This window comes from Cheilinus undulatus, linkage group 12, assembly GCF_018320785.1.
Source record: "Cheilinus undulatus linkage group 12, ASM1832078v1, whole genome shotgun sequence".
Lineage (NCBI taxonomy): Eukaryota > Metazoa > Chordata > Actinopteri > Labriformes > Labridae > Cheilinus > Cheilinus undulatus.
Genome location: NC_054876.1, coordinates 24,445,186 through 24,469,793, shown reverse-complemented (window position 1 = coordinate 24,469,793; position 24,608 = coordinate 24,445,186). Strand labels below are relative to the sequence as shown.

At 38.9% G+C, this 24,608-nt stretch overlaps 1 protein-coding gene across 1 annotated transcript in view; it reads right to left on the bottom strand.

Annotated features, from left to right (window-relative positions):
- Positions 1-2,681: 2,681 nt before the first annotated feature.
- The window catches only part of nsg2 (neuronal vesicle trafficking associated 2), a 75,148-nt gene continuing 53,221 nt past the window's right edge, over positions 2,682-24,608 (bottom strand). The window contains exons 4-5 of the mRNA XM_041800759.1: positions 15,589-15,699; positions 2,682-4,125 (exon numbers count right to left, since the gene is read on the bottom strand). Coding sequence (XP_041656693.1) covers positions 3,928-4,125; positions 15,589-15,699 — 309 coding nt within the window. The 3' untranslated portion in view covers positions 2,682-3,927. The remainder of the gene's footprint in view (positions 4,126-15,588; positions 15,700-24,608) is intronic.

Below are 24,608 nucleotides of genomic sequence, written 5' to 3'. Positions count from 1 at the left end.
TATGAGCTCAGTTCAGTAGCTTTAGTACAGCAAACAGTATTACTTGTTTCAAAGGTTTGAACGTCCACCTAGAGCTGTTTATGACAATGGCCTTACAGGTGTTTGATTTGACAAGCGTGAGTGTGGAGATTAAAAAAAAACATTCATCTCTCTACTCAGAAATGCAGTTACTGTACTCACAGATCTTTGATATTCCTCGTAGCGTCAGCTGGTCTCTGTGGTTATGAGCTGATTAAAATGGCTGGGAAGACGAGACATCACTTTGACTCTCTAGGATTGTGGGTTTTGTAGCTCTTTTCCCTGATATCACGAATATACCATGTTTTTCTTTCATGTTTTGCTTTGGTTACATTTTATCAGAATTATTAGGTGCTTATTTGATTTATATTGCAAATCTGAAATACAGCAATTCTTGAATGATTGAGCCACGCTGTGTGTTGAAACTAAAACAAAATAATATACAAGTCATACAACAGGGAAAAAAGGTTGATTTATACATCAGTAATTCTTCTTTTTTGCAGTATTTATATTTTCTTTACTATGCTACAAACATCAGGGTTCTTTGTAATCATTGCAACAAGTCCTGCCCCATCTATCATAAGATTGGTTGCCTTGTCCGGTGATGTCAACACCTTGCATAACAGACTAAGATGTGTATTAGCAAAACCTCTGACTACTTTAAGAAAGATGCTGATCGCAGTCGTAGCCTTCCCTCTCCCCACATACTGCTGATTTTACTCTGTATTCACTGGGAACAGCTTAGCATAAAGATAAATGGACTTATGCAGTGTACAAGCTGACTGCGGCCAACGCTAGTGGGCTAACATTAATGAATAATTAACAGCAGATCTCTGCTACAACCACATCCTTTAACCTGATAGAAAAAGCCTCAAAGTTCACTGGATTCTAACACTGCATTTTCTTTCTGTGGATGGTGGCTGATGTGTTAATGTCGGTTTCTCCCTCTCCTGTGCAGAGGAGTTTTCTGGATGGGTGGAGGATTGTGCTGTCTGCTGAGAGAGACATTCTAGAGACAAGGGGAGAAATGAAACTCCAGAGAGAAAATTTCCATGTAATTTATACTTGATGGTTATTGTCATCGTATACATCTCATGTGACAAACTGTAATATAATTAGTATACCCTCCCCTTTTTTAAAGAAGTGAACTGTGGCAGGGTACAAGTCAGAAACCCAACTCAATAGCTGTGTAAATCTTCCGGTACCAGTGCTAAAGCTAAGATACATAGTGATAATTACACTATTTCTGTAAATTTCTTCACCATAAAAGTCTGTAGTTGTCCTTTCTTGAGGTGTTTTGTTGTGAACGCCCACATCAGGAAGTGTGGTATTTTCAGTAGAGGCTTGACTCACCTCAATAGGGGATGAATTCAACTTAAAACTACAGGTGCAGTTACAGAGAAGTGAGCACAGAGACTTGCAACATCATTTTTCTGTGATCATATGCCCAGACATGAGTTAAGTAAACCAAAAGTGGCTTGTTTTAGCGACAGAAAGGCGTTGTTGCACCTGAAAGTGCACTATTTCTTCTAATTTTGTAAAACAGTTATATGATGCCGTGATATGGCATCTATGCCATATCACCCAGGTCAACATCATGAATACCTAGCATGGGGGCCTACAGGGCACTTTGGAAAAACAAGACATGCATTTTCTTCCTCATCTTTTCTCGGCTCACATTGGCTGCCACTTTTGTAATCGAATGTGAAGTTGTGCTTCTCAATCCTTGAAAAAAACACATTGAATTTTAAAAACATTCAGCGAAAAAATTGTGATACTTCTAATATTTCATATTGAACATTGCAACTTTTTTGGTTGGTATTTGTGTAAGCTGTTAAGCATCAAGTCAGCAGTGGGAGCTCTAGATATTGTGGCTTCACTCCCAGGCTGCTGTTGCCCCTACCATGCATTTACATTACATCCATATTGGCTGGTTTATGTCTCCATCCTCAGGTGGTGATTGGAGAAACTGCACCAGCACTTCTGCACTGGACCCTTTTATATCCTTAGTGTTTCCTGCAGAACTTGCACACAGAGTTGAAACCTTTAAAATGTAGTTTTGTTGTGTATGTTTGATTAACTTATGGAGTTTAAATTGGGCATCTAAATGCTAAATTAACTGTACGATTGCTTTTATTTTTCAGTGTTAAAAAAAATGTTTTCCTCTTGTCCTTGTCATTCTTCACTATGTCTCTCTGGTAGATTTTTCTTTTGGCGGCTGTTTCTCCCTCAGTTTTGAAATCAGGGAGAGCTGACAGATTCATTAAAATACAAGCCTCTAATTAAGAACACCAGCTATTCCTGTCACTCACTGACTCACTGTACTGTGCATAAAAAACAGAGGCCTTTTCTGCCAATCACAGAGGACTCTGTGGATGAATGTTGTATCCGGCAGTCATTACAGATACAGGTATTTTTTGCTGTCAATCACAGGCTTGCATCATTACAGCAGACAAATCCGCTCTTTGCAGCTTTGGAAAGTTCTGTACATGGAAAGGAGACCACATCTCTAATGTAGCAGGAGCATGGACAAGTGAATAACAGAGCATGCTTGTATGAGAAGCCGTCACTGTCATTCACACAGCTCTGGCTCTGGGCCACATATGGACACTGCATGGAAGAGGCAGCTGTAAGTGGGACTGACAGACTCACTCGGCACAGGTCACAGCTTGTTTTATTTTGAATTCAAACCAAGAGAAGAGTGGAACAAGGATGCACACTGATAAATTACATCAAGTATCGCTACATATCAACTAACAGCATCACAACATCCCATAAAAGCACTCTTGACAACAGATCCAACACTGCGAAATTGAAAAGTAACAGTAGAGGGGAGAAAAATTGGCTGCAGTTGAAGCCCATCGATAAACATATTAAAACACAGCGGAAAACAAATCGTTTTGGCAAGACACGGGCTTATGCACGGGTATTCTCCTTTCCCATCTGCAGTGTTGTTTTTAATGGAGCTACAGGACTGGCAGGTGAATAGAATGTAAGTAAATTGAAAGTTTTCTAAAATAAAAACAGAATAACTCCTAATAAAAGCTACTACAATGCATACACACAAAAAACTAGCTTGAATGCACAGTTGTATTTACAGCTGGGGTCACTGGGGAGGGGGTTTAAAATGGATAGCACAGCACGTTCAAATGTCATTTAATGAGAGCTATCAAACAGCCATGATGGAAAAAAAATTACCTCAGGGTGTGAAAGCTCCCTAAAGGTGTGATATTTTGTTTAAAAATGTGTTACTGCAATACCAGATAATATTTCTTTGTTACTGCTGGAATATGTGTGGCTGGATGTGTGTTTCGTATTTGTCAGAGGTGCCTGAGGGTAAGTATGATAGCAAAAGGGCTGTGAATGGAATTACAGTAGCTACAGTATACAAACATGAAAAATAAAGAGTCCAAACTCCAGAGAATCTCACAATGACAAAGCTTAAATGTCAGCACTGACTGGTGTCTTTGTACAGATGAACAAAATGCATCAAATAAAAATCATCAATAAATTACAGTTGAAAAAATAAATATGGCAGTCAATAAATAATAAATAAAAGGAATGGCGTAGATATGGTTACAAGAGAGTAGACTGAGTGTCAGTAAGTGTATCAGCAGACAATGATAATCACAAGAGAGCAGAGGTTCAACAAGAAATGCCCCTTGATTGTAGATGAGCACAATAATGGGCATTCAATCTAAATCAGAGTATGATCTAGCATGTGCTTTGTGTTGTTTTATGTCTGCATGCATGTTTTCACTCTAAATCTGCTTTTTACATGTATCTGATTATGTGTCTCTTGTCTATTTTTCAGGATTATCACCTACATGTCTGTGTTAGTGTTGATATCTGTCTGTGTTCTTTGAGTGCACATGTTTGTGTACAACACCCTTTAACCATTCGGCAAACTCAGTGACCCTCTCCGCTCGGGGGTTTGGCGTCATGCTGCTGCCCTCCCGCCCCTCCAGGCAGCCAGGGGGAGACAGAGTGTGAGGTGGTCTGCTTGGCCATGCTGTAGTGGCTGATCACTGTGTAGAAACGGCCCCTCGAGTTGGCGTCCTGGGCGGCGTAGTAGGCCTCCAGAGAAGCTGGGATACACCGCTTGTGCTGAGAGGGAGAAAAAAGGGAGCAGGGTTAAAAACAATCATCAGTGAAGTCATTGGTAAAGGTGCTTCAGTCAGGGACACTCCTGTCATACATTATACAATTTCATTGCAAAATGGATATACAGTTTACTTGGCAGAGAAGGCTCTGCTTAACAGATGCTCCCTGACTTTCTAGGGAGCACATCGCTAGAAACCTCCATATGGATAGATACATTTATGATAATGCATAACAAATCAATTAATCCATAGTACCATGAATCTGAATATGAGGGTGGAACAAGCATTATGCTATGAAGGAAGAGGCTGGGGTGGAGGTGATTAAGCTTTGCTAGCTGCAGCAGCAGCAGCATGGTGCATCAGCATTAATGCAAGCAGGGATTAGTGAGGAGTACATCATATTAAAACACTGCTGTGCTGGGAGAAAGAGCTGTGATTGGCTCTGGGATAATTGGGAAACATGTTTAATTTCAATTGATTTTATTGTTTGATTTTTTATTGAGATCTTTCAAAACATATCTGCTGTTATGCATAGTATTTAGCATAATGTGTATGTGCCAACAATATCATATTCATCTTAAATAATTATACAGTTCTTGCAGTCAGTGTCCTCTTGGGATTTGTGCCAGTCAGCTGGAAACAGCCAAACTGCAAAATCAGCAGAACACAGGCTGCAATGTTACCCATCCCTCTGAGGTTGAGTTGGCAGTCTTGAAAACAGGTAGGAGGGGACACATTGTCAGCAGTGTACCTCTGCACTGATGAGTGTTTTGGCCTTTTAACACCAGACACTCTCCCCAGAGGCAGCCAGCCTGAGGGTGATCAGACTTGAGCTTGGATCCTGTGCCTATATGCTGCTGAAAAGTGCTTTAGGACTGGGTTTGGTTGCATTAAGCTGTTGTTTTAATAGCCCAGCAGCTGCTTTCACATATAAAGTTTGTTGGACTCAATCCAATGCAATTTAGGGGTGAAGTTGCTGCAAAAGTGTTGCATTTTTCATTTGGTCCAGTTAGTTTTAACACTATACTTTGTCAAGCACACTAAAGCAGGGTAACTAGTACAGCCGCCTGTAATTACTTGAGGTTGTAGCTTCGGTTACAGGCGTCACCTGACCTGATGCTGCAATATGACTGGGTGTGAGAACCAGATGAGCTCATGGTCCTCTATCTGCAAGTGATATTAGACATGTACCTGTAAAAAAACACCACAAAAAAAACTACAGTAAAAACTCTGAAATACAGCCAATCACAATGTGCGAGTCAGCATACCAATGTTCAGCCAATCATACTGTGTAACATCACTAGCAGATGCAGGACCACAAGCAGATTTGACACCCAATCACACGTGGTATCTTCACCAGAAATACACAATGGTACAGCATGAAATTATATCTCATAGCATGTTGCTGTTCGGCAGTGTGTTGATCTAAGATGGAGATAAAGCTGCATTTAGGTTGAGTCAGGTTAAACTGGCATATCCACCAATGGAATATGTAAACATAATCAGTCATGTCAAGGCTAACCTGCAAGGACGTCCGAATCATTTTTAGTCACTGGCATCCAATATTAAACTTCTTCTCTTTTTTGTTTTTTTAATACCTGGTTGTTCACTTCCCTTGTTTGGTTCAGACTGCACTCTCAAGGAGGAACTGAGCTCTGGTGCCCTTGAAAGGAAACCAAGATTCACATTTTCAAAAGCACCAGAGTTCATTCAAGCATTCACTACAGCCAACCAACCATCTGACAAAGCACAGTTCATTTCAAATGGCTCAGACGGCTCATGTGTAAATGCACCCTCAGCCATATCCACTGGCCGCCTTTTTCAGCCGCTTCTGTGGTTACTTTGACAGTCTGCCACAATGCTCATCTGTTCCCTCAGCAACCTGATGGAAGACAAGGCCACAAGCCTTCTACACTCAATGGGGAACTCTTCGGCACTCCATCCCTGCAGCTTTGCCTCTTGCTGCCAGTTCTGCATAGCACAGCTTCTTGCATTCATAGGCCTTTTCATCAGCATTTACCAGTAAGAGCTATACATTCTAGGATGTAGGTGGTCTTAGGTGATGGGGACCAAATCTGGTCGAGGTTAGTTAGAGTGATCCACGTTCCTGTTTGCAAAGGAACTGGTAACTTTGTGATAAAAATGTAGTAATTAAATATGTAATAATACTTTTAAATAAGCCTTTAAATTAATTGAGAACTCAACATTAAATGGAACCTGAGTAAACAAGTAGCCTAATTAGCAGTATTTAGTAAAGATATCAAATACATTTATATTGAGTTACATAGAAATGCAGAAAAGCACATCCAAACATTGTAAAGTGCACCAAAACATACAAAAGAACACTTGAAACACATAAAACACCTGAAGAGATTTTAAAGACACAGAAACATATTAACTTAATGACACATGATGTCCTACAAACTTTGAAAGGACAGGGATATTTTTTTCCATATTATTTTCTGTATTACCTTTTATAGGAGGGCACAGGAGGAAACAGACAAAGCTGTTTCTATTATCAACAGTTCTATGTAGAGATAGACAGGCCATAATACTGAGCACATTTTCAATCTGTACACCATATGCTTGAGTGTATATTAAAAAATTTGGACCTGATCCACAGAGACTAGAATGCACCTGTTAATAGCTCCATGATTAGTGCAGAATTAGCATTCACAATCCGCCCCATTTTAGCCCCTATCCACAAACGAATTTACACTAATTATATGCTGATGCTAACATGCTCACAAAGTTTGGCAGTTGAGCACAAATTGCGCCTGCGATTGCCACCAGCCATGTGGTGAACGAGTGGCTTTGCACCAAGATCACAGTGACACAACAATGGCAGAGTCAGAAAACTAAAATTGTTTTAGAAAGACAACTCAGAGTCCTTACTGATGAATTCAGAGACATGCATCCAAACTCATGTTAAGAAATCTCACTCTGACAGAGAGATAATGAAACAGGCACCAACTGATGTCTATGCTGGTGGGAGCTAAAACTTTTTTTCCAAGCAGTGGAACAGCAAAGTTTCTGCACTCTCTAAAAAATTAAACAGCGAAAACACACACATGAAAAGTAAAAACCGATGCCAAAGACTCACATCTGGAGAACAAACTGTAGTCCTAAATGTGTTCATGAATGTGGAGCTGTCTGTGGTGCTGAAAGTCACCTCACCATGATACACCATACCTTTCAGCACCTTTTCAGCATCTCATTCAGACCTGACTCATTCATCACAACCTGATATAAACCCCCCTGTCAGGCGTTATTAAGAAGCTTTAAACGAGACAGATAGTTAGAGATAAATCAAATGATTTACAGCACACAGCAGCATTTTGGTAAGTGGAGAGCGTGAGAGTCAGGGTGAGAGAAATCATGCCTATTTAATACACAGGTCTCAATGGCTTTAGATAGTACTACTGTGACTCCCAGTGGCAATTAGCGCTGTTTTTTTATAGTTTAGATGAAATTTGTAGCAGGGCTTGACATTTACACTGGCCAACTAGCCAAATGGGGGTGGATTTTGGCCATGGCAGGTAGCAGCGTGACTCTAACTAGCCACGATGGCGGGTGGAATTTATCAGTGTCATAACTAATGCTTCACTCTGACCGTGCTTGTCTGTTAGCCAGTATGATTTAGGCTTGTTACAGAGAGGCCTTTGGCACATAAAGGCTCAAACTTCCCTCCAAAATAACTGGAAAGTGGCTGGTCTCTTCATCTATTTGTGCGTTTTTACACAGCGCCAAGGGCTTTGATGCTGTATGACACACACAAACGCGACACTCACACACATTTACTGACACACAAGCATGTGCAGTGTGTCATGGTATGGTAATGCATGGTAATGCACACTGAAGGTTTCTTCCTGTTTAGGGAAAATGTTTCAGAATGTTGAGGATAAACTCAGACCTGAACTTTCTCCTTCTGCTTTAAAGTGCCTCTCTGTCCACGTCCATGCTGTTTGTGTGTGTGCTCCAGCTGTGTGTCTCTGTCACTCGTGCGAGCCAGGGCAGGCAGTGTGTCTGAATATTGTTCGATTAATACTCCATTTATATTTTTCTTTGTTGAGGGTGATCCGCAAATGTGCGCGTAATCAAAACATTATTAAAACCTTTGATACGTTTGTATTTTGATTCGCCATATAATAATTAACGGATATAAAAGACGGAGAAACTCTGAAAATTTGAATCAGTTAACTGAGACAGTGAGAAACAGAGACAGAAGCATAAAAGTCACTAACTGATCACTTAGGAGTCAAAGAGAATCCAACTAAACAGTGATTTTTTTGTTTCTAATATTAAGCATCAGACATTACAGTTGTTTAAGGTTCTCCAAATGTGAGCTTCATGCACCAAATATATGTCATCTATTATTGAAACAGATATTTTGATTAATTTTAGAAACACATATGAAGACATTTTCACCATACAGTTTAAAGGAGAATAGAGCGGAGGACAGGAGGTTTGACAATCAACATTCTCTGGTGGAGATTTGTCAGAGTGAAAATTAGAAATGTTGTAATCTGCTGTAGTTTTTTCTACAAAACAGCCAATTAACAGTATTTAATATTAGCATAAACTTAATATCCTTTAAAGAAAATAAAAATCTAAGAGTCTTGACTCTTAGATGACTGTCTCTAACAGTGAAGTATGACACATATCTCTGTAGTGTGCTGTGTAGGGAGAAGTGCTTTATTAAGAGGAGAGCTGATATTGATAATATTGACGAGGGAAGGTAAAGCATGTGTGTCATATCATACCCTTTGTACCAAATTCGGCATATAGCTCATAGTTTCCAAACACCAAAATTGTGGTTAGTGGGAAAACCGAGTGGCTAGTAAGTTTGCAAAACCACTAGCCACTGTGGCTTGTCAGCAAAAAAGTTCATGTCAAGCCCTGATTTGTAGTGTCTTATTTGCATAGGAAGAAGGCATTTTTTGACATTTTTTTAGCATTCCCAATTCACAGATATGCAAATGGAATGGGAACACCCAGGACGCTTTTTCTTTAGCTGTGCAGTTTGTGTAAATTTGCTTTTCTCCTCTGGTTTGCACAAGTTTAGCAGCCACGAAAGTAGTCCATCCATTTGCGAATCTGATCTTTTGTGTGCAGTGTAATGAGTGTGCCATATTGTTTGACTGAACATTCAAATTCTTCTATTAACACTTGTACACCAGGTGAACGTGCATGTGACACTTCTAAAAATACCTCTGCAGTCAGAGCCCCTGCAGAGGCTGTGGGCCTGAAACTAGATTTATTCCACCTCAAAGACAGATTTGTCCTGAGACACGGACTTTCAAGGTGACCTCTCAAACTTGTGTGAAACTTAAAAGTGCATTGCAGGGGAAAACTATGATCAGCACAGGGGACAGGAGAGGAAGCAGGAACAAGCTGCTTAACTTTACAGACTCAACTAATAGTGAATGTATCAGGACAGCACATTGTTACATGAGGAAAGATGAGCGTTTAAATCTCAGCCATATGGGTCAGAAATGACTGACTATAAATTGCAGTGATTATTGTAAAAATGGAGATAGGTCTAATTTTCACTTAAAACGTGAGCACTTTGGGTGTTTTACTTTAGCTTATGTGTTAAAAGAGAAAAGAATAAAATGACACCTGATTACTCTGGCAGTCACAAAACCACTGATATGACTGATTAATTACAGCTGACCACACTGTGACTACAAAGTCCTCACATACAAATCTCTCCATGCTCTGGCTCCCCAGTACCTTTCTGATCTCCTCCTTCGATCTTCAGACACCAGCCTACTTTCCATGCCCAAAACCAAACTCCGAACCTATGGAGACAGAGCCTTCAGCGCTGCAGCTCCCACCCTCTGGAACACTCTTCCTGCAGACATTTGTAGCGCTCCATCTCTGGACATTTTCAAAAAAACGTCTCAAGCACCACCTGTTCACCACAGCCTACAGTCTTCACTAAACCACCCCTTACACTCATCCTACCCCTCACATAGCTTGTCCATGTATATGTGTTCCTGTAAAGCGTCCTTGGGTTTCTTGAAAGGCGCTATATAAATTCAAGATATTATTATTATTATTATTATTATTGTGATCTTCTTTGATTATCTTTCATAAAGTGAGCTTGATAGAATGGACTGAGGGATCCTACATCATGAGATCTATCCTTCTTAAGTACACAAAACTCCTGAAATATAAAAAAACAAAAAATTCTGCAAGTCCCCTGGGGAAAACTTAACTAGAGGTCACGGTGGGCTGAAGTGCGAACAGAGCAGGAGGTATACATGAAAATTCTCCAGGTGCAACTTCCATGGCTTGTTTGATCTCAACACATGTAAAAAAAAAAAAAAAAAAAAAAAAAGCAGGTTCTGCTTTCCAGTATGCCCTCTCTTTTTTTAATTCTCTGAATATGTCTAGTGCATTATGTAAGGGTTAATGCAGACGAGGTGTCCAATCATCAGTCACAATGGAACAAAAAAAAAAAAAAAGTCCGCTCAGCGCACTTTCTGAACGGATTTATCAATGAAAAGACAAGAAGACGAGTGAGACTGAGAGTAATCTGTGATCAGACCTTTACGTTAACATGAACAGTCCTCTGATAAAAAGTTTGGTTTTAGTAGACCAGCTGTTTAAATAAAGAGAATAATTCCTCCTTCTGCACTACGAGGTCACGGACGTGAAACGGAGCTGTCCACGCCCTGCAGGTGCTGATTGTCTGTCAGACACGTCAATATTTATCAGATATTATCATGCCGGTTTATCAGGAGCATTTCTTTTGGCTCTACAAAGAAATAAATGCTTTTCTTTTGTTTATGTTATTTGAATCTTCTGTCGTTTATGTCGTTAAGTGATGGTTGATGCTTGTCTGAAGGCTCCTTAGGCTGGCAGCGCTGTGCTCCCTTCTCAGAAAATATGATTGTCTCAGGTTGCTATGGTCACTCCTAACGGAGTAATGGCTAACAACTGCTGCGCATTTATTTGGAACAGTGTAATGATTTTTTGACCGGAACTACTTGTGAATTTCGAACGGTGTCCACATATCAAAAGTTAAAGGACACCAATGGAATTTCCAGAGCCAATCAGAATCGAGTATTCCCCAAAATCATGGTATAATATAAAGGTAAAAACTGTCATCGGTGTGTAAGACTATGATAATCTTGGAAAGGCTATATTGTGAACATTACAATTTAATTTTACTGCATCATTTTGGACTTTATGTCTTGCCTCCAAAATTCCCTGTTTGGCATGGACAATCTCTTGCTATGCAAAGAAATGCATAAAAGAGCAACACAGGAAACTTAGGGGCAGGCAGACCTGAAATATTATTGAAACTTTCAGGAGTAAATGTGAGAAAAGTAAAGGTGCACTGATCGATCTGTAGGTGACCGGAATTGACCAATTTTCAGCCTGCTAGACTTTGAATGGAGACCTGCTGGTCCTTTCAAATAAAACTGATTTTGTGCCAATTTTAGGCACACAAGTATGAGCTATTTCGTGCTGTAAGCACAGCGAAACAAACAATGATGGTACAGCCACACAAAGGCTAACATGTCAAAAGTGTAGCTGAGGTCAGCAGAAGAGAGAAAGCTTTGAACAATTTGAGGAGGAACACATACTGTTTCCCTGCACTCACTCCTCTTGCCTGAAAGCTCCATTCAGCCCATGGCATATCTGCACTTACTGCATGTGCACAGTATGCTTCCAGTGTCGCTCTCTCATATGCTGGTGGAGCTCAGTACAATCAAATGTAATCAAATTGATATGTTTTAGGTAATATTTCAATATAGTGCTTAGAAGAAAACAAACTGGGCAGCATTAAGAGCTATCAGAGGGATCATATGCAGGACATATTATAGCTCAACATTGACGATAAACAGATATAAACATGATAAAAACTCCACAAGCCAACAGGACAAAGAGAGGCAGGCAAACATTTTTAAGCAACAGCTAAATGAAAAATTAACTTATCTTAGTTATTTATTTGATATAAAACGTAAAGAAGAACAGAGAAAATGAGGGTTGTGACACACGGTGGGGAAATTAGTTTAGAGGAAAAATGAGAAATGTATAAGGGGGAGAGATGTTATAAAATCATACAGTCTTTAACAGTCATGAACAGTCTTTAATTTTTAAAATGAAACTGAATCTAACTTTAGGGTGTGAATCTGTCCTTTCTCTCAATCCAAAGGCTAATATTCGCTGACAGTTTTTTGCAATACAGAATAAATTGGTTACATTTGATTCAATTCTGTTCAATTCAATTTTATGCAAATTGGAATACCAATAACTTTTTGCCTTATAAAACTGAGAAAAATAGGTGAAACAAGATAATTCTAAAATAGCATGCGTGTCTTTGAATTTCTTATTTATGAAAGGGCCAAACAGCAAGCCTCCTGTACAAATATGCACAATATGCATGTATAATAAATATACAGCTATTGTATTTATGAAGTCTTCTTCACATGCTCCAATTTAGTTCACTCCCTTTGATTTTTTGTTTGGGGAACAAATACAAAAGTGTCTTTTTACATGAATCTTTGCCCTTATCTACTTCTCACTTCATTGGCATTATGAAATCCTTACAGTTAAAACAAGAGATTTATTCCCTCAAGATACATGAAATAAAGCCAGTTTAACTACTAAAGGAGATCTTGGAAAACACTGTGAGAGCTTTGTGTGTCTGCTTCACATGAGAATATTGAGGCCAGCTTAGTCTACATGATGTTATTTTCTCTTATGAAGGCACCATCTCAGACCATGCAACAAAAATCTTGTCCAGTCTTGGCTGGCAGACTGGCCACACTGCAAGTGTGATTTCGAGCACTCATTGTATGCCATCATCACCACTGTCCACATATAGAGGCGGGTGAAATCTTCTTAACCATAGCTACAATAGAAGAGCTCAATGTGAAGCTAGCAGCCTTTTGCTCTGAAAAGAAGAAAACAAAAAAAAACAAAACAAGAAATGACTATGGGCTTGCCCCGATTTATCAAGAGAACACATGGATTAGCCTCATTAGCCACTCTGGTAAATAATGATTTAAATATTAGAGCAAATGCTCTCTTGCTGGTAGGCGTAAGGATAAATGTTGACGTCAGGGCAGGTTGTCAAACTAGTTAATGATTCAAGAAAAAATCTGACATGCTAGTCTTGTCGAGTTGTGGCTGTGGGGGCCTTTTGGACACATCATTGATAATGACACACTACAAGACTGTTAGTCGCTCACAACACTCATGAGCATGTCTGACATTTCTGTTTTCTTCTTTCATAATTTCTCCTACTGGAATATTTAGTTTGCATGTTGTTGAGACAGTGTTTCTCCACTCAGTCTGGACCTTCTGTTCTTGTATTTTTTGTTTTTGTATTGATAGTCAGCTCGGTGAAATGCTTTCTGTTTGATTTAATCTGACTCATATGTATTGATTAAAGGGGACATGTTATTCAAAAATCACTTTTTCAGGCTTTTCTAACAAAAATATGCACCCCTGGCCTGTCCACAACCCTATCAAGTACCAGAAAAATCCATCAGATTTTCCCCTCATGATGTCATGTGGGGAGTTAGCACCACCCCCAGGTTCATTTGTTCCACCCTCCTCTCCTGATACTCCTCTCAGCTGCCAGCTTAGAGGAGTATCGGGACAGCCACATTAATTAAGCCACATCCATTTCCTGGGAGGAGCAGAGTCGGGGGTGGGGTCAGACAGCCCAGCACATTTAAAGACACAGAAACAGCTTGTTCTGAGCAGGCCTGCAACAGCGGGGTTTTTAGACATGCAAAAATCCAATACTAGAGTTTTTTTCAGCAACAAACTTCACAGGCATGTTTTGGGGACCTCTGAGACCAATATAAACTTGTCTTAAAAGGGTAAAATATGTCCCCTTTAAGTCACAATATCAATGCTGGCTGTGGATATTATAATGACCAAAGACTTTGCTGAGTCATGGCTGAGAAAAAGTTAAATATTCAGGTCTGTTTGTGATGCTTGCTAGTGCTAGTGACTTAGAAAAAAAAAAAAAAGAGCTCTTCCATCTCAGTAGATGAGATTTATGTGCTGTCATTATATTAAATCACTTTTTCAAAGCATACAGATAGACAGACATTTGGAAACGTTATTTTGTATTAATGCATATGAATGGGAATGCCATAATACTAATCAACACTACTTCATATTTTTCACCATCAGTGTGTGAATATGGAGTGAATGGGTAAGTGTGACCTGCTGTATCAAATGCACTCTGAGTTGCAGAGGACTAGAAAAGAGCTATACAAGCTCAAGTCTATTTTGAGGGAGAAAACTGTTACTGTAAGGCACATCAGCAATGCTTTATGCAACATACCAAGCAATCTAGCAAGCTCCTGCTGTATTTAATTTGTGGTCAACAGCAGTCTCACTAGTTTGAAGACACTGAGCCAGGGGATACAGGGTAAGCTATGATAACAAGTCTCTGTAAGCCTCTGTAAACAGAATGTGATTGTAAACATGGTGCATCAACCAAATTGTGTTATATTTTCACTGATCTAGAGCTCCATGGACTGATACACTTATCAATTCAGACTGTTTTTATAACTGCTAATATTCATGAAAGAAAAGGTACCAGATATTCTTTGAGCTGCCAATAATTGTTTTTGAAGTAGCGGCCAAATTTGGCCAAAAAACCTAAAGGGTAAATGGAATTGGTGTTTCTAATGAAAAGGGTTTTGGTAATGCTACAAATAGTGATGGCATCTTGCCCTAAATTTATAAAAGTTTACAGCTCAACAAAAATGAGGGCAACATAATAACAGTGCCGTGACAAAGTATTTGCTCTCTTTCTGATTCCTGAGTTTTTTGCATATTTAACACACTTAAATGTTTCGGATCATCAAACCAATTTCAATATTTCACAAAGACACCCCAAATAAATACAAAATGTAGTGTCTGAATATTTTTTCAATTTTTTAAGAGGGGGAAAAAATCCAAACCTAACTAGCCCTAAGTGAAAATGTAATTGCCCCCTGAACCTAATAACTGGTTGTGCTACCCTTGGCAGCAATAACTGAAATCAATTGTGATAACTGGTGATGAGTCTTTCGCATCGCTGTGGAGGAAATTTGGCCCACTCTTCTTTGCAGAATTGTTTTAACTCAGCCATACTGGAGGGTTTTCCAGCATGAACTGCCCGTTTAAGGTCACATCACAGCATATCAATTGGATTTAGTTCTGGGCTTTGAAATATAAAAATTGGTTTGATGATCCGAACATTTAAGTGTGATAAAATGCAAAAACATCAGGAATCAGAAAGCGGCCAAATATTCTTTCATGGCACTGTGAAAAGACAACAGTAAAAAAAACATTCATTAGATTTGATGCTTCTCCATCTTTGGATGTTAACCTACTTACTGCACCCTCAGCTTCATACTCACCACACGACCTTCCCTAGGCAGAGTAAAGGCGTGTTGAAACTCTATAAATTGGCATGCAGGTCAGTCACGGGTCTCACCTTATAAATGAATCCATCTGGGCAGGCATGGTCGTAGGTGAAGGCTTTATAAACCACCAGGAACACGATGCAGGCGAGAAAGGCCAGGGCCAGGATGATCAGGATGGTCACCTGAAGGAGGAAAAAAAAATCTGTCAGTGTCAATATGTGTGCTAGGGCTACAGTGTGGCTGGTTTACAGTGTGTGGGACGAGGTTAGGGTTCGACAGCGAGAAGGATAAACGTAAGCATAGGACTGTGTGTGTCCTGATAATAAATTGTGTAGTGAGACGCTGTTTCCTGAGGTCAACAGCTCCTTGATATAAGGTGCTGAGAGGGGTTACTGTTGAAATGAATTACCCAGGTTGTGACTCTGTCCATGGATAATTATGGGACAAGAACAAATGACAGTAGTTTCTATTTACTACTCTGCTGTATACTCCTTTCCTTGCGCTTTGTCTCTTTTGTGATAAATCATATAAATTCTTTATAAATCCTCTATAAATCATAAATAAGTTATGACAATAGAAGGCAGAAAAGGCGTTAATGTTACCTCTGTGACTTCATTTATTGGATTTTTAGCTTCAGCTCTGAAGCACTGAGCTGATTTTCCCTGTCTTGTTTGTTGTATTTGGAGCTTGAAGTGACTATATTTGGACAAAGGGTGGAAAGTTAAAAGGTCAGGTTCAGTGATTCAATAAGCTGAGGTGACACCTAGCAGAAAGCTAGCCCTGCCAACCAGTCACCCAGTGGCTTACACGACCTCTTATGGGAAATCTATCCTTCTATCTAACCCAAATATAACCATTGTGGATTATAAAGTCCATGTGCAGGTTTGACAAGTAAAGAGAGAGGCTAAAGGGATCAAAACATTATGAATCAGGCTGTAAACATGTCTATTTCTATTGTAAAAATTACTATTTAAACACACTTCTTGGGACTGAATTAACTTTACAGCAGGGCCCTAGAGGCCATTTGAGGAACTGCAGATTTTGCTGGGGTCATTTCGTGCTAAGTGAGTTGCATCTCGGTTAAAATGTTCACTGTCTTTATTATAGTTTTACTCTGTGCAAAGAATTCTTGGTTTTAAGCATAGACACCAACCAAAATACCTCAACCATCATTAATTCTTTCATTTAAACCTGCCTTACCTCTTATGTGTATTGTTTCTTTTAAAGGTATTTTTCAGTATAAAAGGCCTACTTTAATGTTTTGTTCTGTGGACTGCGCACAAAAAGTATGAAATGGAATATCAATGAAAGGCCTCCCTGAACATCTCATCAGTTTTACACTGGAATTAATCCGGATAAAAAAGTGCCATAAGATCCCGCCTCATTTAATTAAATGTCTTGAAAGTTAAAGTTCAGATCTTGAAAAGGCTCCTTCTAATTTGTTTCAGGTCACACAAGCTCTCCTTCTAATCCTAAAAGATTATCACCTCCTGTTATACAGATGACATTTGTCCTGTTGTGTGAGATTAATGCATAAGGCTTGTTTTAACAAATAAAGTTATGATAGAGTAAGGTTAGGCCAATATTAATTGACCTCATATTATTGTATTCTTCTAATAGAAGCTTTTGTCTGAAATAACTTTAATGTTTGGTTGTAAAATGCAGAGTAATCTTGATCAATGGTGGCTGCATTGGCCAAAACATCACCTGAAGATATGGGGGTGTCTTACATTTTGGGTCTGGCAAGGACAAGTTCACAAACATTAATGGAACCTGTCTTCTGTATTGCAGGTGTACACATCATGACTGCAGACATAGCTACAGTGTCAGGGGCAGAACACTAGGGGGAGACACAGTCATTATCTGGATAAAGAAGCTCAAAGGTAGGCCAAGTTTACCAAGTAAAGCCAGGAATTCACTTTGCATTTTCAATCTGACTCTATGACAACTAGCGATGCACTATTTTGGATTTTTGCCAATATCCGATATGCCGATATTTACAGATTCAGTTTAGCCGATACCGATATCGATACAGATATTTAAATATGCTCTTCTGACAAGAAATTTCAGTCCTTTTGGACACACTTTAAGTTTTGAGGATGACCAAAAAATAGGGCTGGGTATTGCTAAGAACCTCACGATTCAATTCAATTTCGATTCTTTAGGTTGCGATTCAGTTTGATATCGATTTGATATTGATTTAAATGCTTTGATGCTAATTCAGTAAGAAGCAGAAATACGCAAATGACCTGTTGACAATTTTTAATAATTATTTTCATGCCCATGTGAACATATGTTGTAGGTCACCTCACATTTTTTACCAATAAAACATCTGAAAATAAAAATTTGCACAATAATAAATTATTTGTGCATAAGGAGTACAAAAGTAAAAAACATGCCAGTTCTGTATAAACACTGAAAAAGTAAAGTGCATGTAAACTTTAATAATATGTCTTTCCTCTTGGAAATAGTGATAAACCTCACATAACATGGTTATGGTTAGTTGTTGTTTGGTCGAGTGCAGCCTCTGTCCATACAACACGAATCACACGCACAGTGACCCCCACTGGCCAGGAGGTGAATCAATTCAGAGGATTTGCTGAATCGATATTGAATTGAGGGGTGAAATATTGCAATGCATCGATTAATCGATATTTTTACCCACCCTCTACCAAGAAAACAAACTTTAGTCCTTAAAAACACTTCAAAGTTTAGAGAATGAGGATAAAGAAAGAAACAGACCTATAATGACATAGGTCAGTTAGTTCAGCCTAAAATCACACTAATTTATTAGTAATATGGACAAAATTTACAATTGATATATGCTGAAATACATAGACAAAATATCAGATGTAAATATCAGCTATACCTGCCAATACCAATATATGCCTTTTTAAACCAATATCTGCCGATACCGATACCAGACTAATAATATTTGACAATGACTGAGTCATTTTCTACACAGGACCATCGTGTACGATTTATGTGTTCACACTGTACGGTCTGGTGGTCATGCAAAACCTGCTCACAGTGAATGAGTGAATTCAGGACTGACTGTGTCGAATGTTACTGGACTTTCCTTTGAAAAAGTCTCACATCCTAAGGTTTAAGTATAGTCATATATTTTCTCTCTTTCCCTTTCTCTCTTGCTATTAGGGCTACAACAACCAATCAATAAAACTGATTTTTAAAAAATCAATAATTAAAGTGTTGGTAACAAATATTTTTATGGATTTGTTGTGTTGCATACTTATGGAATTACTTGGCAGGGTGGTGTTTTATGGAGGATGAGGTAGAGCATTATCTGACTATAACCAGAGTCCTTCATTCAGAGCATAACACTATGGCAGTGTCATTATTAAGAGTTTGTGTATGTGAGTAAGGAGGGAAGCAAAGCAAAAAAAACAAAAAACGTACACATTGAAAAGCATTTATTATACACACACTGCACGCACAACAAATGACAGGAGGTTGCCCTAACTTCCAGGTGAGTCATGCGACTCAAAATTTGTGACGAATCTGTTGAAAATCGCACACTGTATCTGGCTTAAGGGGAAATCAGGTCGCTAATTTTAGATATCATGTAATGATGTATAATTTAATGTGTATATGATCACCATTTAGGACCAGTAAACTAGGGACGATCTGGCCCTTTTTTTTTCTAAAGTAAATGCAGGATTTTCACAACAGAATAATGTGTGACATTTTTTTAAACATGAGTGAGATCAATTCATTGGTTATGTAGACAGTGATATCAGTGTCTTTTCCCATATCATAACAATGCACAACATTATCATGCAGAGAAATTGTAATGAATTTCTACTGCTGTTTATCTTGTTTTAAAACCAGCCATGAATCAATCATCACCCTTACTGAAACCAAACTTGTGCTAATTGTCAGCACAGTCATCTGGGAAAGTGAGAATAAATTGAATGTTTCCAGCTGTTCACTGTGAGAGGCTGGGAAAAAAGGGGAAAAAACTTCCTAGAGTCATTGTAAAGGAGAAGGAAGTGGCAAACACATCCATGGTTTTTTTTTTTTTACAATCTGCAAGCAGCTTGGAAGTTGTCTGGGGTGAGAAAATCTCGTCTTTCTCTGCTATTGTGAAAACTAGACAAACCAAAATGTTCTGGTCAGTTTGAACAACAACAGACTGTCTAATGTCTTCTGAAATCACCGTAAAACAACTAAAAGAAGCTGTAATGTGAACAAGGGGTAACGGCAGCCAAAAACAGAGCTTAAAAGATGAAAACTTTTTGTACTTTGAACACTGGTGCAATAAAAATGCTCCTGTGTAATTCGAGGTGTGAAATATTCATTTTCCTGCCAGGCTAGACAATGGTGTAGTAAAGCACATTTACATATAAAAGGATTTGTCTCCTTCTACTTTCTTCTTGACACACTGATTGGACACTGCTGAGCAAGCATTTAATTGGAATTATGGAAATCAAGTGCGAAGGATAGCGGTGTAAGATGCTATATTCTGCAGTCATAAATGCTGCTGCAAGGATACATATGGTACATGTTTGAGCCTAGCCTGTGCAACCACTTTCCACACAACCAGTAAAAAATGCCTTTGAAAAGTCAAAATTATCCCACTGAGTGAGTTCAATAGAATAAAATCTCTCACATTGGGTGAATATTTCTAATTTTTTGGCTCAATTCAGAGACCAACCATCTCCAAATCACTGCTCTCTGCATGATCTGTCACAGCAATTACACATGGTTGTGATCATTAGTCTCCATCAGCATTGTGGGGGTGGACAGGGACACGCAAGCTAACTGACTGTTTACTCGGTGTCAACTGGGGGACACGGCGCTCAGCCTGGGTTGCTTCTGACACCCTTTGTAAATTACATCTCCTACATTACACGCTGCCTTCCATTAAATAGAAGCGTTTAAAGTCAGAGCGACCAGCCTTTTGGAGCGGAAACAGACGCAGAATGACTGATATGGTCCCACCCTGACCCTTTTTCTGAATGGTGATGCTCATGAAATGGCTTATTAAGAAGAGGGATTACTGTAAAGCTGCTCTCAAATCATGCTGAGAGAGATGACTGTTTTATGCATGTGGAGACCCAACTTTACTCAGACACTTTGAAACATGACATGAAGACTTAAGTCACTGATGACTGAAGAGATCTGCTCCTTTTTTATCATTTTTTTTACAAACTACACTTTGTTTAAACATATCTGTTTAGCCTTTTCACAGCATGATGCTGAAAACAAACTATGATAAATACACTAAAAGTGTTTAACTAAAATTTAAGGATGTATAGACATGTTATTGGCCTCTAAAAGGTACTGTTAAGTCACATTTAAACCCCATAAATTTCCCAAACAGCTACTATGATCCCCAAATCTATCATATGCAACAGAATGGAATGTAAAACCTAAATGTATATGACATAATTATCTGTCCTGTCTTTAACTTGGTATGTAACATAGTCACTGGAATTGCTCCAACACCAATTCCAGTCCTGGAAATGTTTGAGTTATGTAGGAACCTGGTATAGGATATCAGATATCAGTGAGGAAGGCCAGGCATGAGCTGTGTAATTGTGTTGTGTTGCTCTGGCCCCCCACATCTTCCCGTCTGGCCACACTCAGTTCTTTGAAAAATCTTTGGCAGAAAACAAGCAAAGCACCCAGAGACATGCTAAGCTAACTTCAGCACTAGGCTAGTTGAGTTCATTGTCCTTTCCTATTCTGAAGTATGGTAGAAAATACATTTTTGGATGAAACCTCTTCATTTTGAGTTTCTACTGGTTTTAATAATCTGAATCTGTAATAATACCGCCTTAAAAGCATGATAAGGCAAACAGCCAAGCAGGTTTATTAGACTGTTTTTGAAAGATATTCATATCATTATTTTCAAATCAAACTGCTATAAAGAGAATATACTGTATTAACCCATACTTACAGTTGCAAAAAAAGGTATGTGAACCCTTCAGGATTTCTTAGATTTCTGCATAAATTGGTCATAAAATGTGTTCTGATCTTCATCTAAGTCACAACAATAGACAAACACAGTCTGCTTAAACCAATACTGCACAAAAAATTATATTTTTTATGTAAACATTTACAGTGCAGTGTGGAAAAAGTATGTGAACCCCTCGGCTAATGACTTGTCCAAGAGCTAATTGGAGCCAGGAGTCAGCCAACCTGGAGTCTAATCAATGTGATGAGATTGGATATGTTGGTTAAAGTTGTCCTGCCCTATAAAAAACACACACCAGTTTTGAATTTGCTGTTCCCAAGAAGCATTGCCTGATGTGAACCATGCCTCGCACAACAGAGCTCCCAGAAGACCTACGATCAAGAATTGTTGACTTGCATGAAGCTGGAAAGGATTACAAAAGTATCTCTAAAAACCTTGATGTTTATGTATCCACAGTAAAACAGACTGTCTACAAATGAAGAAGGTTCAGCACTGTTGCTACTCTCCCTAGGTGTCGTCGTCCTCTAAAGATGATTGCAAGAGCACAGCACAGAATACTCAATGAGGTGAAGAAGAGTCCTAGAGTGTCAGCTAAAGACTTACAGAAGTCTCTGGCATATGCTAACATTTGTGTTGACAAATCTACAATAAGTAAAACATTAAACAAGAATGGAGTTCATGGGAGGACACTACGGAGGACGCCACTATATGTCCAAAAAAAAACATTGCTGCACATCTGAAGTTTGCAAAAGAACACCTGGATGTTCCACAGCACTACTGGCAAAATATTCTGTGGACAGATGAAACCAAAATTGAGTTGTTTAGAAGGAATACACAATGCTATGTGTGAAGAAAAAAAGGCACAGCACACCAACATCAAAACCTCATCCCAACTGTGAAATATGGTGGAGAGGCCATCATGGTTTGGGGCTGCTTTGCTGCCTCAGGGCCTGGACGGATTGCTGTCATTGACGGAAAAATTAATTCCCAAGATTATCAAGATATTTTGCAGGAAAACTGAAGCTCAACAGAGGATGGGTGATGCAACAGGACAACAACCCAAAGCACAGAAGTAAATCAACAACAGAATGGCTTCAACAGAAGAAAATACACCTTCTGGAGTGGCCCAGTCAGACTCCTGACCTCAACCCAATTGAGATGCTGTGGCATGACCTCAACAGAGTGATTCACACCAGACATCCCAATAATATTGCTGAATTGAAACAGTTTTGTAAAGAGGAATGGTCCAAAATTCCTCCTGACCGTTGTGCAGGTCTGATCTACAACTACAGGAAATGTTTGGTTGAGGTTATTGCTGCCAAAGGAGGGTCAACCAGTCATTAGCCTAGGGGTTCACATACTTTGTCCACCCTGCACTGTGAATGTTTACATGTTTTGTTCAATAAAAACATGAAAACACATCATTTTTTGTGCGGTATTAGTTTAAGCAGACTGTGTTTGTCTATTGTTGTGACTTAGATGAAGATCAGAACACATTTTATGACCAATTTATGCAAAAATCCAAGAAATCCCAAAGGGTTCACATACTTTTTCTTGCAACTGTAAGTCCAGGAATCAGAATCCTTATCCAGAGGAAGATACGATCAGATCTGGACTAGAAAATCTTAATTGTGTTTGTTGATGTACACAGCCTGATGAAGCTAGTGCTATGTATATTTTAATATGTTTTTTTCACTGTATTTCAGGTCCCATAAAGCAATGAAGTAGCTAGTATTTGAGCTGATACCACTGAAACAGTCTCTCAGCAGATTATTTATTGATATCAGAAATAGATTATCTGACCGCTCTTTAATGGTGCCTGAAATGAGGTCAGTGCACAGATTAGTGGAATTAACCCTAGCATGGGCTGCAAAGCTGATCCTATTGCTAATGTTCAATAAAACTATCATTGTAGGTTCAACACAGCAGAGACAGTCGAAGCAACAACATGACCCGCCCTTTGTCATAGAAGCAATCACTTCCAAATCCCTGTAGATGCAAGCGAGACCATGTGGTTTATAAATCCATTAGAAATCTAGCCTGACCTTTCTCCATTATTCATAATCTGGCTGATCTCCACTGTAAACCGCAGGAGGTCGTCAGGGAAAATACAGATCCCTCCATGCATGAATTAGACTCATACTTAGATCTGACACAACTGGCCTGATGAAATTTTGCACAATGACAAGATAATGCCCTTGTTCTTATGATACCAGCTAAATCTGTGCCAGGGGTGCTGACACACGGGGCACAAGCTGGTAAAGATAGTAACAGAAAATTCATTTTTCAGTAAACTACATGTTGTTTTGTTTGAACCAAAAAAAAGTCTAGTTTTTATCACATAATACATAATACATTGCATATTTTCATGAAACAAAATATTGATAGTAAAAAAAAATACGTAAACTCTCCATTTGAGCATTGTTCTCATTGGAAGCATTTTAAGCTGTTAATGTTTTGAATTGAAGAGTTTTATTCACCCCCCAAGAAAAGCTTTTACACCAATATTGTGATAGGACAATGGATTGTGTGGGATTGTGGGTAAATGAGAGTTGGGAACAAGATGTGGAAAAGTTGCCATAGGTCAAACTTGAACCTGCTTCAAAGACAACAGTCTCTGCATCTGCACATGGGGCACACAGACATAACCACTTGGCCACATTATCCAGGGAATTTGGCTTGTCTCTCTTACAAATTCTAACTCCATGGAATGAATGAAAAATAAAGATTAAAGAATGTAATAATATAATAATAAAATGTTTCTTTAGTCCAAAAAGAGTCCATTGGCAAATAAGCTTCACATTTTGATGCATATCGTACTTTTCCTGCCCGTTGTTCTTTTGTTTTTGTTTTTTTGAGAGTCTTTTCAGTAAGACAGCAGCTGCAGATGGTGGTTTATGAGACAATCAAAGCAGATTATTAAAAAATCCAGTAGGATTGTTCCTGTCCACCTGCCTTCTCATCTCAGACTGCAGATTATGTTTCTACAGTCTACTTACAATTTATATTTACCAGTATCTTTCATACAAAAAAATACCACCAGCTTGTCTTCTCCATCTCTGACTGTGAGGATGCTGAATTTTGTTGATTTTGATATTTTCAAGCATACACTTGCCTTTAATTATTTATGGCCATGCCCCACATCAAAGT